The following is a 14,059-nucleotide window of genomic DNA, read 5'->3' as shown; positions in this document are numbered from 1 at the left end:
CCCCAGAACAGTTTTGGGGGGCATGCAAGGGGAAGAGAGGCTGGGAAAGTTCTGTTGTGTGTGGGGAAGATGTTCTGTGCATGCAGTGATTTAGTTGGATACATGCCATAAGGACTTATTTCTGGATAGATCTGATTAGTTATGAAGGTACTGTGAATATGAACATCCCTTGTAATATTTTTACTCTTGCATATGTTTGTAGAGACCACCTTTCATGCCTCCTCCAATGGGAAATATGCCACCACCTCCTGGTATGATGTTTCCTCCAGGGATGCCACCTGTCTCTGCCCCTGGAACACCAACAATGCCACCTACTGAAGAGATCTGGGTAGAAAACAAAACTCCAGATGGAAAGGTAAGATTTATCCCTAGTAACAATAGTAATAATTGTTGTCTTGCTGCATTGAAGATACTACAATCCTGTTGGGAAAGGCAGAAGGTGTGTGTTTGAAGTTTTCAGATTGGCACCACAGGGGGGTCTGAATTGTTCCCCTCTTTGGGAAAAGGACCAGCCCAGGGCCTAGTGGTTCCATGGCTGGCCCTGCTCTGCATGCTGCACCTTGATTTGGGGCCCCATGTCATGGATAACTTCACAACTGCCCACAGTTTTGGCAGGCACAGTGGTAACCTTTATGGCAGCAGAATCCCCTGCAGGATCATGCTCAGTGGATGGGCACGTCTGCAGAATCCCAACCCCCTCTAGCAGCATTGATCAGGGGATTAGGCTTGCATCCTTAGCAATCTTATTTGTTAAGGTGGTTGTGTAGTATTGTAAAGCCTTCAGAATACTAAGAAAAATTTCTAACGCTTATATTGATTTTGAGAGTTTTTCACAGGTAGGAATCTGAAAGGTGAATGGAAGAACTAGGTTATGTACAGTAGCATAAAATTGTCTTTTTTTGCCTCTAGGTTTATTACTATAATGCACGGACACGTGAGTCAGCATGGACCAAACCTGATGGAGTGAAAGTTATTCAGCAGTCTGAACTGACACCAATTCTTGCTGCTCAGGCCCAGGCTCAAGCCCAGGCTCAAGCCCAAGCCCAAGCTCAAGCTGTAGGTGGTTCCACACCTACTACTAGTAGTCCTGCATCTGTATCTCCATCTCCATCATCAAATAGTCAGTCATCTACAACGTCTACTAGTACCACAACGACGTCTGTTTCACAAACAGTTTCCAGTAAGTAAAATTGCTGCTGAGTTTAATATTAAATTATTGCACCACTTGGAGGTGCTATAGGATTCTAGAATGTTTACAGTCTGAGTTATAGAGGGAAATATTGAATATACAGTATCTGCATTATGCTGTGGCCATGCATATGCTGAAGTGCTTTCATTATGTTTCAAAATTTTGCTTTGGATTACAAAGTGTACCTTCACTCTGCAATGGTACAGTGTAGTTTCCTTGTTCTTTATTTTGACTAGGAGCAATGTAAGTTCCTAATACATCAGTTGTTCAAATGACTTTATTTGCTGTTTGATGAATCAACAGAAAACTCATGCCACTGCTCTGGAGGTTTGTTAGGTGCATTTTGTGGAAAATGTGGAAATGAAATAAAATCTTAATCCTTTGAAGAAAGCTGAAAAACCCCATTATCAGCTATTTTCAGAAATTTGCCTAGGCTGTTTGAGGTGAGTGTGCGTGTGTATGGTAAATTTTTGCAGCTGCAGAGATTATTTCATTATTTGATCCTTGCAGCAGAAATCTCTTGGTGACTCCACTAGTAGAGCACCTTGATAATCTTGGCATTAAGATTGAAGTTTATACTAAAATGAAATAACTTGCAAGTTCTTAAATGGCCCCTCCGAAAACTGCATAGTTTTGTAAATTACTTATGAGAGCATAATGAATTTGGCATCAATTTACAAGGGAATGTTGGTGAATCATATTAAACATGGAGCTTATACATGTATGATATAGGGTTTTGGATGTTTGTTCTCTTTATCAGCACCTACAACACAAGACCAGACCCCCAGCTCAGCTGTTTCAGTTGCTACACCTTCAGTCAGTGTTTCAACCTCTGCTCCTTCTGCTACATCTGTGCAGACTGTACCCCAGCCAGTCCCACAGACTTTGCCTCCTGCAGTACCTCATGCAGTACCTCAGCCAACAGCAGCAATTCCTGCTTTCCCACCAGTAATGGTACCTCCATTTCGTGTTCCTCTTCCTGGCATGCCTATTCCACTTCCAGGTAAATTGAGATACTATGACTGTCTTGCCAGCCACATGTCCATGTTGTCAATTTGTTTGCACTCATGTGTCTACTGTGTATGGAATTTGCCTGAATCCTCTTCATTTAAAATATATTCTTCAACAAATTTGGAGTTAGCTGACAGGCTTTTTAGAGTAAAAAAAATATATTCCAGAATTTATTTTTATTGGCAAGAAGTCATGTTAAACCCTTTTTTTTTGGCATGAATACATATTATACTTCAAACACAATTTATTGGTTTAACAGTTCATGGTTGGAAGAAATTCACCTTGTCTTTGTTACTTAAGCTGCAATCCTATACACACGTATCTGGGAATGCTTCCTTCTGGGTAGGCATGCTTAGGATTGCAACCTAAGACTGTGATACTAGGCTTTACTGACTTTAAAATAAGTGATGTCTTGGTAGAAGTAGACTACTGTCTTGAAGTAAATAGCTGCTTTGGTGAATTAACTCTTATCAAACTGGTTAATTACCTATACAAGCTCTTCAAAACATTAGTTGTTGAGTCACATATTACAGTGCAGCTATTAATGTATGCATATTTGTAATTGATAGAGTAAAACTGACTGAGTGCAAAAGAAAAACACTTTAGTTGTTACCTTGCCAAGTGGTAATTACCAGATGGAATCAGTAAACTTTCATTGAAGGACAGTATAAAATGAATAAATAAATTCGAAGATAGGGTTTAATTATCTGTCAGTGCAAAAAAGTTCAAATCCATGGTGCCACCTATGGTTTCCTCCCTTTCTTGCCATCACTTGTACCCCTAGAATTTAAAGACAGACTGTGTTGCAGACAGGGAGAGGATTTGGTGGTACTCACATACACAAGTACTTTTTGGCCGGGCCATATAGCTTCATTCTGAAATTGGAATAATTTCAGGCCTATATGGTTGAAGACAGAATCTTGGACCTATGTGGGAAGTGTGTTTGGAAATTTGCTAGTATATAATAACTACTGTAGTCTATTTTATTTTTTATTTATAAAAATTTCTATACTGCTGTTCATTTGAGGATCACAGCACAGTTTACAATATAAAAACACAAAAATGCATAGTAACAAATAAAAAGAATACCTCCACCCCTGTTTAAAAGGCTGTTGTGTTTAAGCCCTACTTAGGATTCTAGCATTACCAGGATTCTTAAGTCACCTCAGCTGACTGAAAAAAGGTTAACTTTTTATAAAAGCTACATCTAGTGCCAGTGACATATGTGGGCATTTATACAAATATATGTTTTTCAAATTCATGGAACTCTTCTAGTTTGGCTTCAGTGCTACTGGCCAAGTTGCCTGTCTTAATAGTGAAACCTCTGAGATCTTAAAATATACAATATGAAATTCCAATAGTTATTCTGAAAAGTATAAACGTGATTGGTAAAGCAGCGGAAACTACCTAGCACAGGAACAGCAACAACAGGAGATACAGAAGAAAGGAGGAATTGGTGAAAATTCCACCATCTTCCTCCAATGTGAGCAGAACACTGCTGATTGCAAGTCTTGATCCAATTAATAGTGTAGTTTTTGTTGTTTCCATAGGCAGAATCTGTCAGGGAAGAGTTAGAGGTTTCCAGTTTCTCAGAGGGAGAAAGCATTCCCCAAGGGGTGAAGGAGAGCAGTGAATCTAATAGAAGGGAGCAAGAGGAACAACAGGGAGGGACCGGCTGTTCACAGGAAAGGCAAGGGTTCAGTTCTAGCTCAGATTCGGAGGAGGGGAGATAGAGGCCAGCTCTAGCCAGGAGGTTAGAAAAAAGAGCGGGAAAGCAAAGGGAAGGGCGCCTTCGCCATTTTGAGAGTGGCTGGTCACGGAGAAGCAGAGCTCAGAAGGTATCTGAAAGAAGTGACTCTGAGGAATAATAGTTAAGAACCGTTTATAAGATGGTTTTGTTAATAATCAATAAAAAGTTATAAAAGAACAAGAAGCGTTTGTGTGGTGATCTGAAGAGGACAACGACCAGGCCTGACAGAATACCTTCTGCTCTGCACCTCTTCATTATATGTAAGAAGGAGAAGCCAAAATGGATGGAGCTGTGGCGCCAGTTGGGCAAGGAGAAACCCCAGCGCTCCAGCTAACATTACAGGACTTATGGCAACAGAACTTACAGTTGAAAAGTCAAGTTGACATACTATCAGCAGCACTGGGAGAACATAGAACCATGCTGCGTGTGGAGATAGAGTGAATAAAACTTTTACTATACGTCCACGTAGCTTCAAGGGAGAATGCTCTGAATACATGGCTTTCAAGACAGACATTTCGTACATAATTGAGATAAAGGATAAAGAATTTCAATCTGAGCAAGAGAAGGTTGCTTATGTGATTAATTTCTTGGAAGGGAGGGCTAAGGACTGTGTTATACCCCTAATATCTCGAAGGGATGCTGCCCTAGGAAATCTACAAATTTTTCTGCAGTATCTAGACACGATTTTCTTAGACCCTGCGCATGAAATAACCACAGCTAGGCAGCTGCTGAGAATGAGACAAGGAAAAGACACTGTGGGAGTTTATTGGTCCAACTTTAGTTTGCTGGTGCAGAAATTAAAATGGGATCTGAATTCCCCAACAGTTGCAGCCCTTTTTAGGGAAGGACTGAATAATGATATTTTAGACCAATTGGCCCAAATGCCAGAACCTAGTTCCTTGGACTTTCTGGTCCGAACGTGCCTGCAATTGAGCCTACGCGTGGAACGGAGGGCTAGTGAAAAGAAGGAACAATGGAGACCACGGTGGCGGGAAAACAATATTATCGAAAGTACAGAGAGCAGAGCGGGCAACGTGCCAGGACGAGAGCGGCCAGAGCCCATGGAATTAGGAGCAGCCAAACCCCTCCCAGTTACTACCTCTTCCATGGTAAGACGAAATGCAGGGAGAGGAAGAGGCATGAGGCGTTGCTTTGTCTGTGGAAAACCAGGGCATCTAGCACGACAATGTCGCAATCATAAAGGATGGGAGTCTCTATCTGGAGCAGACATGGGAGAAGACAATTGCCCGAAGGAACTGCATCAGGGAAACAAATGTCCCCGGCTGGAAATGGGAGCTTGCAGCCGGGTGGAGAAGCAATAGAAGGCTCTCACGCGGAACTACCTATCCCAGGACTAACGGTGAAGGTGCAACTACAACAACCCAATGGACACAGGGTCCAGGTAGAGGCGCTGTTAGACTAAGGAGCGTCAGCAGATTTCATAGACCAGAAGTTGGTACAGGAACACAAAATTGCTTTGTTACCTTTGAATTTCCCACTGCGAGTGAAAACAATCGACGGCAGACCGCTACTTTCAGGAGAAGTGACTTACGAGATTCCACCAATGAGAATGGATATGGGTAATCACTCAGAGACCAGGGCATTTCATGTGACCAAACTAGCTGGGCACCCGATGGTGCTGGGCATGAGTTGGCTCAATCGTCATAATCCGGTGATTGCCTGGCATCAAAGGTCTTTAGTTTTTGGTTCAATATATTGTATGACACATTGTTTGGGGCAAAAGGGAAAAATCTCGGTGGAAGTAATGGGAACAGAGGTGGCAGGGAAGTTGATGGGGAATGAAAGTGAGATTCCATCGCAATATATTGCTTATAGGGATGTTTTTTGTGAAAAAGAAGCGGATAAACTTCCACCACATAGGCCCTATGATTGCAAGATAGATCTAGTCCCTGGGGCACAGTTGCCACCAAGCAAGATATATGGCATGTCGGAAGTAGAATCTGCAGCATTGAGGGAGTTCCTGCAAAAGAATTTGCAGAGAGGTTTTATTAGAGAGTCCATGGCCTCTGGGGGTGCTCCTGTCTTTTTTGTCAGAAAGGGGAGGAAGGGGCACCAAGATTAGTATGTGACTTCAGAATCCTTAACAGCCAAATGAAGCCTCGCGTGTGCCCACTGCCACGTATAGATGACCTCTTAGAGAGAGTAAGGTCAGCCAAAGTCTTCACCAAGCTTGATCTACGAGGAGCATATAATCTGATAAGGGTCAGAGAAGGGGATGAGTGGAAAAACAGTTTTTGTACTAAGTATGGTGCATTTGAATTCTTGGTAATGCCTTTTGGCTTGCAAAATGGCTCAGGGGTATTCCAAACCTTCATCAATCACGTCTTAGCAGGTATACTGGATCAGTTCTGTGTCTCTTATTTAGATGACCTCTTAATATATAGTGAAAGTATGGAGGAACATGTAAAACATGTCACGCAGGTGGTAGAGAGATTGAGGACCAACAGGTTATATGTGAAGTTAGAAAAGTGTAAGTTCCACACACAAAAGGTGGAGTTCCTGGGATATTGCATTTCCCATGAAGGGGTGCACATGGACCCCAGTAAAGTTCAGGCAGTGGTGGAATGGGAGGCACCTAAAACTAAGAAAGATCTACAGAGGTTTTTAGGATTTGCTAATTTCTATCGTAAATTCATAGGTAATTATTCCAAAATCACAACACCACTGACTGATTGTCTAAGAGGCAAGGGGCCATTCAGATGGTCTGAGGAAGCACAGAAGGCCTTGGGATGTGGTGTCTATGGATTTTATAACGGATCTACCTTCATCGCATAGGCAAACAGTGATCTTTGTGGTGGTTGACATGCTAACCAAGATGGCACATTTCATACCATGTGCCAAAATTCCAACCGCACAGGAAACTGCAAAAATGTTTTTAGATAATATTTTTAGGTTGCATGGTATGCCATCACAAATTATTTCAGATAGAGGGGCCCAATTTACACCACAATTCTGGAGGAGGTTAATGCAGTTACTAGATGTGGAGCTAAGCCTCACGTCGGCGAGACACCCGCAAACCAATGGGGAAGCTGAAAGAACGAATGCAACACTACAACAATATCTGAGGTGTTATGCTGGTTATCAGCAGAGCGGGTGGTTAGAGAAGTTGAGTCTAGCAGAGTTTGCGTATAATAATGCAATGCATGTGTCTACGGGCAGAGCCCCATTTGTGGCAAACTATGGCTTGCACCCAAGGGCATTCCCAGGTCAAGAGGAGCAGTTAGCAGTACCAGCAGCAGAACAAATGATAGAGGAGTTGAGGTGCATTCATGAGATATTGAAAGAGGATTTGGAAGAAGCTAAAGAGGCTTACAAGAGAGCTGCAGACAGGCACCGGCGAGTTGGGGAAGAAATCCAAGTAGGGAGCTGGGTATGGCTGTCTACAAAGGGACTACCAATACGAGGGAGGTGTAAAAAGCTAGAACCAAGGAGATTGGGACCTTTCCAAGTAAAGGCTCAAATTAACCCAGTCGCTTTCAAGCTTCATTTGCCTGAAAATATGAGAATACACCCTGTATTTCATAGATCTTTATTGTCAGTGTTTGTACCAGCGCATAAGTATCAAATTTCAAGGGAACCACCTCCTTTTCCCACCATGATGGGGGAAGAGGAGACCGAAGTGGAAGAGATATTAGACTCGAGAATAAGTAGGAGGAAATTACAGTATTTGGTTGCATGGAAAGGGTTAGATGAGTCTGAGAACTCATGGGAACCAGCAGAAAAAATTAACGTTCCAGAATTGCAGAGAGAATTTCATAGAAAATATCCCCACAAGCCAAAACCCCATAACTGGCATCTTCAAGAAATTTTTGAAGAGACAGATAGCGAGGAAGAAGAGTTCATAGGGTTCGGTCCTTCAGAAACAGAGGAGAGCGAGGAGGAGGAAGGGGGGCTTAGGGGAGGGGGTGATGTCAGGGAAGAGTTAGAAGTTTCCAGTTTCTCAGAGGGAGAAAGCATTCCCCAAGGGGGGAAGGAGAGCAGTGAATCTAATAGAAGGGAGCAAGAGGAACAACAGGGAGGGACCGGCGGTTCACAGGAAAGGCAAGGGTTCAGTTCTAGCTCAGATTCGGAGGAGGGGAGATAGAGGCCAGCTCTAGCCAGGAGGTTAGAAAAAAGAGCGGAAAAGCGAAGGGAAAGGCGCCTTCGCCATTTTGAGAGTGGCTGGTCACGGAGAAGCAGAGCTCAGAAGGTATCTGAAAGAAGTGACTCTGAGGAATAATAGTTAAGAACCGTTTATAAGATGGTTTTGTTAATAATGAATAAAAAGTTATAAAAGAACAAGAAGCGTTTGTGTGGTGATCTGAAGAGGACAGCGACCAGGCCTGACAGAATCCTATGTGCCTTCTTTAAACAGTCTTTTCGTAGCATAAAAAACAAGTCAAGTTAGAATACTAATGCACTAAGAAAAAAATAGGAGAGGTTGGAACATCCAGTAACATTTTCAAATACTGAAAATGTATTTCACATTGTCAGTACTGCTATTGTACGTAAAGAAGTACCTGTTCGAATTATTTCCTCCCCTTCAGCCTTAAGTGTTTAGTTATAGTGTTTAACTATACAGCCTTAACTAAACAGCCTTAAGTGTTTAGTTATAGTCATATACTATAAGCTACTGGTACATTTTAACATGACAAGTTTGACAGTGGAAATGGCTACTTTTCTCAAAAATCTTTCTGAACAAAAACTTGCCCAGATTCAGTGATCTTTCTATAGCACAGTCTTACGCATACTTATGCAGAAGTCAGTCACACTGTAATGATACTTACTCTCTAGTAAATCTGTTTAGGATTGCAGCTCTACACTTAATTTCAGGCATATTCAAAACATGGTTAACAAGATTAACCTCTGCATTCATTGCAAATTTGTAACGTAAATACACCCTAACATATATCAGCAAATATTTTGCTTGACTTGGCAGTTGTGCATTTTGTTCCATGCATGAATAAAGCTTGGGAATATTATTAGAAAAGATATTTTCTGGAAGACTAATGCAATACAAAAACCCATGAATGATAGTTGAATGTTTTTGTATTGGACACTCTTGAAGAAACTTTGTTTTTTGTTTGTTTTGAACTTGGGATTTAATTTCATTTTGTGCATCTCAAAATATGGGAGTAAAAATATTCTAAAAGAAATTTGGGAAGGGTTTACGTTCTTGCATTTTCTAGTGTTAGAAGGTACTATAAACTTGGTACCTCTTTAAATTATCTCTTGTCTGGAATGTCCCTTCAACCCTGTTTCCCTCCCCTCCTTCCTCAATTGCTGGGTGTCCCATCCTATGCAACCTATCAGCAACATTTTTCACTTGGAAAACAGTTCTTGACTGCTCTTTTCAATGAATAAACTTTAAGAGGCGTCCTTTAAACGTAAGCCTACCTTGCCACATGGGACTCTTCTGTGTGGCTAGGGTAGTGTTTTAAAGAGCTAATTTGTAATTTGTTTTGGCTCCGGAATGGAGTTAGGAGCGGGAGAAGATAGAGAAGATACAAGGGAGAGCATATATAGGCAAATAATGAGCCATCAACTCAACTTCTCTGTTTCCTTTCTTCTTTTGGAGGAGGCCTGTTACCTTATCCCTTACTTGCATTCACTACCTTACCTTCAACCTTGCCTGTTTTCCCTCTTCAGACTGATACTCCTGTGCCTTCTAGTATGATTTGCTTTCTCAACACCACCATTCTTCTCCCCCTGCTCCCCCAAATACATTCCTAAGGCTTCAGTCCTGTGAACACAATGGGGCTTCCTTCCAAGTAAATGTGCATAGGATTGGGCTAAATGAGCTATTTGCACTAATCCTGGACAGATTGCTGTAATACGGCAAGATAAGTATGACCTTTCATAGCATTGTCTCACAAGGGGGTGGAGAAGCTTGACCACACTGAATTTAAATCCCTGCATCATTCCCTCATTTTTTTTAAAAAAAGATGGCTGCATTGTCATTTAAGTCCTCATGTTCAGTATAATCCGAGATTATTGCAGGAACTTGTCATTGATCTGGAATCACTATACTAAAAGGGAAACACATTTTAGACCTTCCTGCTTGCTTCCCACTGCCATTGGAAAAAAAAATGGCATGCTAAATTTGTAGCAGGAAAATTGATCCTACTCAGATTCCCAGTGGTAGCTGACATGCAGTGGCAGCTTTCCAACATGCTTGCTTATCCATTTTACAGGTGTAGCAATGATGCAAATAGTCAGCTGCCCGTATGTAAAGACAGTCGCTACCACCAAGACCGGTAATTTTTTTAAACCATCTTAGTCTGTTTTGTCTGTAAGTTGGCATGGTAGTGAATGTTGTTGTTTTTACCTTTATTTGCTTTACCCAAATAACTGGATCTCTTATCTTTATTTTCAAAATACACTTACAAGTACAGATTTCACATGTAGCCAGCAAGATTTCCCCCCAATTAACTGGCTATGAGCTTAATTAGTTAAAAAAAAACAACACTTATGCAAGTTAGACTACTCTGTTCATGTGAATCTCTTCCATAACCATATTTTGCTTTTGCTTTCCTATGTGGGATACAGTGTTTGATTCCCCCCTCCTGCTATTTGTACAGTGATCAGACTTTGTTTGCATGTTAGTGTGCTTGTGTATGTGTATGTATGTCTGTGTCTATGTTTAAACTAGATATATATGTTTTCATGCAAAAAGGAGTTTGTTGTCAGTACCTTACATATTCCCAAAAAACTAGAGTCATGCTGCATTAAACCATCTGTTATTTTAACTTTAAAATCCAAAAATCAAGGTTGAAAGCAAAATCCCGGGTTGTACTGGCACCTAAACATGTGATCCTGACTTCTAAGATTGGGTGCTCCTGACAGTGCTTGAAGGAGCTCAGTAAGTGTGCAGGACTCTCTCCCCTTCCATGGCACTGGGGAAGCTCTGCTTGCATGTGTGGGTCTGCTTTGCTGGATCACATGACCATTTAATAGAGAGAACTAAGAAGATTTCCTGATAATCATGCTACATCTGTACTGAAGAAGCTGACTTTATTGTTTTACTACTCTTTGTTAGTGTTACCACTTTGAAGAGCAGTAAATCCTTCCCATCTTCTTTTAATGCTGATTCTTATGATAGTGTATGGAATTAGCAATAACTTCATTCTCAACACTTAAAAAATAGTGCAAATTCACAAGATTCATCAAATATTTACTACATTTTGTGCCATCCATGACTGGGTATACAGGGCAGTAGTGATTAGGCAATGTGCAAGTACAGTTTGCTAACACATAACTACAGCTTAGAAGAAATGTTTCAGCTTCCAGTATTGGTAGCTTCAGTTTCATTAATAAGCCACTGTATATGCTGATTTCAGTTTGATGCTTTGGATTCACAAAATGTTACTTTATCAGTACTTGCCTTTTTATTGCTCCTTCTTATGTAGGTGTCTTGCCAGGAATGGCTCCTCCTATTGTACCTATGATCCATCCTCAGGTTGCTATTGCCGCTTCACCTGCTACATTGGCTGGAGCAACAGCAGTCTCTGAATGGACAGAGTACAAAACAGCAGATGGGAAGACTTACTACTATAATAATAGGACACTGGAATCAACATGGGAGAAGCCTCAAGAACTGAAGGAGAAAGGTATAGTGTTAAGTTTTGGACCAGCTAATGTTGTGCTTTGCAAAGTTAAAAAGACAAATTGGCTGATGAATGTTTGTGCTTATTTCTAGCATTTTTAAACCTGCTATATGTCTTAAAGGTAAAGGTAAAGGGACCCCTGACCATTAGGTCCAGTCGTGGCCAACTGGGGTTACAGCACTCATCTCACTTTATTGGCCGAGGGAGCCGGCGTACAGCTTCCGGGTCATGTGGCCAGCATGACTAAGCCGCTTCTGGCGAACCAGAGCAGCGCACGGAAATGCCATTTACCTTCCCGCTGGAGTGGTACCTATTTATCTACTTGCACTTTGATGTGCTTTCAAACTGCTAGGTTGGCAGGAGCAGGGACTGAGCAATGGGAGCTCACCCCGTCGTGGGGATTCGAACCGCTGACCTTCTGATCAGCAAGTCCTAGGCTCTGTGGTTTAACCCACAGCGCCACCTGCGTCCCTCGCTGTATGTCTTACATACAATTAAAACAAGAGTCTCTCTGTCTACAGACTCACAATCTAAAAAACATGACACAGAAAGAAAAAGCCATGGTGAGTCAGAAGTTGGGGGGAAGAAAGCTCTTATAATGACCAACATAAATGGAAACAGTTCAGGGACAGAAGGAGTCCAGTGGAGCTGGTCTTTCAGAAAAGCTGATGGGATGATTCAGTGTACCATCTCCGCTAGTATGCTACTTCTTTTACAGTCTTTCCCTTTCTTACTAGCTCACAGTTGAAGTTCATTGCTTCTCTTGTTGTCTTAATATGGCACACTGTTACAAAATGCCTCAGTTTTGCGTGTGTGACTTTGGGCTCCTGGATAGCAGACCTCCACCGCCAGGCTGCGGTTTCTCTCAGCTTCCGTTTGTCTAAACTGAGAAATGCCTGGTTTTTTCCTGGAGCCTACCGCCAGCTGTTTTGAGAGTCTCCAAGTATTTGCTTTTTATGGATTTCGTCTTACAGATGGATGATTTCTAGAATTCTATTTAGTAGCTATCTCCAGGTTGCTTCATGTTCTCTATTTAGATTTTTTAAACCATTTCTTATTGGCCTTGGCATTTCTGTTGCAGTGTGAAAAGGATATGACTCTTTGAGAGTCCTTTGTACAGGATGCCTAGCACTATAAATCTGTCACTGATAAGCTCTTCTTTTTTGCTCCCCAAATCATGAATTTTAAAAAAGGAATTCCATTGACTCTCTAGGCTTTGACATTTCAGGTGGAAATACTCCACCTCATAAACTATATTACACTTAAGAATAAAAAATTAACCAAATCTGCTCTGCATAGTTATTTTCAGTACCTATCTTATTGTCTTGTCCGTAATTTGTTTAAATTGTATTTTTAAATTGCTGTAACCTGCCCTGGGATCTTAATGATGAAGGATGGGTAAGAAATCAAATAAATAATTAAATAAAATTAATAATCCTTGGTTTTCCTCAATAAAGTTGAAGGATTTAAACATGAGGGAGCTAAGTCTAATTTCTCCTATCTCATTGAAGCACAATGTTGCTGTGCAGCAACAATCAAATCTTTTCTGCCAGACTGGTTATTCTGAGGGTCTGTTGAAGCTTTCTGGGGCTGGAAGTTGAGCAATTTTTGTAACACTTAAGGCTTGGGTTTCTGACACCATCTCATACTATTTCAGAGAAGGATGTAGGCCCCAAAGGATACCTAACAAAACAGCAACTTTATTGCTAAGAGCAAACTAGATTAGAATTGCAGCATAGATAACTGTCTTAGTTTGGACAAAGACATAACAGTAGTCCTGGAGCCAATATAAATCTCCACATATCAGTAGCAAGAGAATACCACTATATTATCTCATCCTTGTTGTGTAAACATTTAGCAATTATTTTCTAAAGTACTTGTGGTATCTGCTGATTACAGAAGCGATTGCCATCCTTACCATAGATAACCAATGTAAGGCGGTTGCATATCCATGGTAATTTTGAAAAGACAGCAAGTATGAGAATATATTTCTTTTGGAAATATAAGTAGAAGACTGTAAATAACAGTTGCTTTAAATAAAACCAGACTGCCTAGTGAAAACAAAGAGCTGCTTCTTGGAACTCCTTGCATGTCAAGGAGCTTCTCCAGACTACATACCTGTTTCTTCAGGGAAATGCAGCTGTGTCGGCAACAGGCAGATTTTCTTGATTTCTGGACAAGGCCTTCATCTTACCAGGATTCCGACTCAGTATTGGGTCTTGTCCAGTCCACCACTGTATCAAGAAATTGAGAAATTGCACAGCACACTAGAGTTGGATGTAACAGAAAAATAGAGCTGGGTGTAATCAGCATACTGATGATACCATGCCCCAAATCTCCTGATGACCACTTCTAACAGCTTCATATAGGTGTTAAACAGCATCATGCAGCACCTAAAAGTGTCTGGGAGCAGAAATATAGCCACCCAGTGTCATTCTGCTAGCTCTGTAATAATTTGTATAATCACAGATACATGTCCATAGTTGAGAAAAAATCTGACAA

The 14,059-nt window shown here is 41.2% G+C and overlaps 1 protein-coding gene across 10 annotated transcripts in view; it reads left to right on the top strand.

Moving 5' to 3' along the window:
• The window catches only part of TCERG1 (transcription elongation regulator 1), a 40,951-nt gene that overhangs the window by 4,788 nt on the left and 22,104 nt on the right, over positions 1–14,059 (top strand). For 9 of the 10 annotated variants that reach the window (XM_081852031.1, XM_081852029.1, XM_081852034.1 and 6 more), the window contains 5 exons: positions 203–355; positions 910–1,180; positions 1,950–2,192; positions 10,145–10,207; positions 11,360–11,560. In XM_081852031.1, the coding sequence (XP_081708157.1) occupies positions 203–355; positions 910–1,180; positions 1,950–2,192; positions 10,145–10,207; positions 11,360–11,560 (931 nt within the window). The remainder of the gene's footprint in view (positions 1–202; positions 356–909; positions 1,181–1,949; positions 2,193–10,144; positions 10,208–11,359; positions 11,561–14,059) is intronic. The other variant, XM_081852033.1, reaches the window with a different exon arrangement.

This window comes from Podarcis erhardii (assembly GCF_964252035.2).
Source record: "Podarcis erhardii genome assembly, chromosome: 2".
NCBI lineage: Eukaryota > Metazoa > Chordata > Lepidosauria > Squamata > Lacertidae > Podarcis > Podarcis erhardii.
This window is presented reverse-complemented; position numbering and strand designations above follow the sequence as displayed.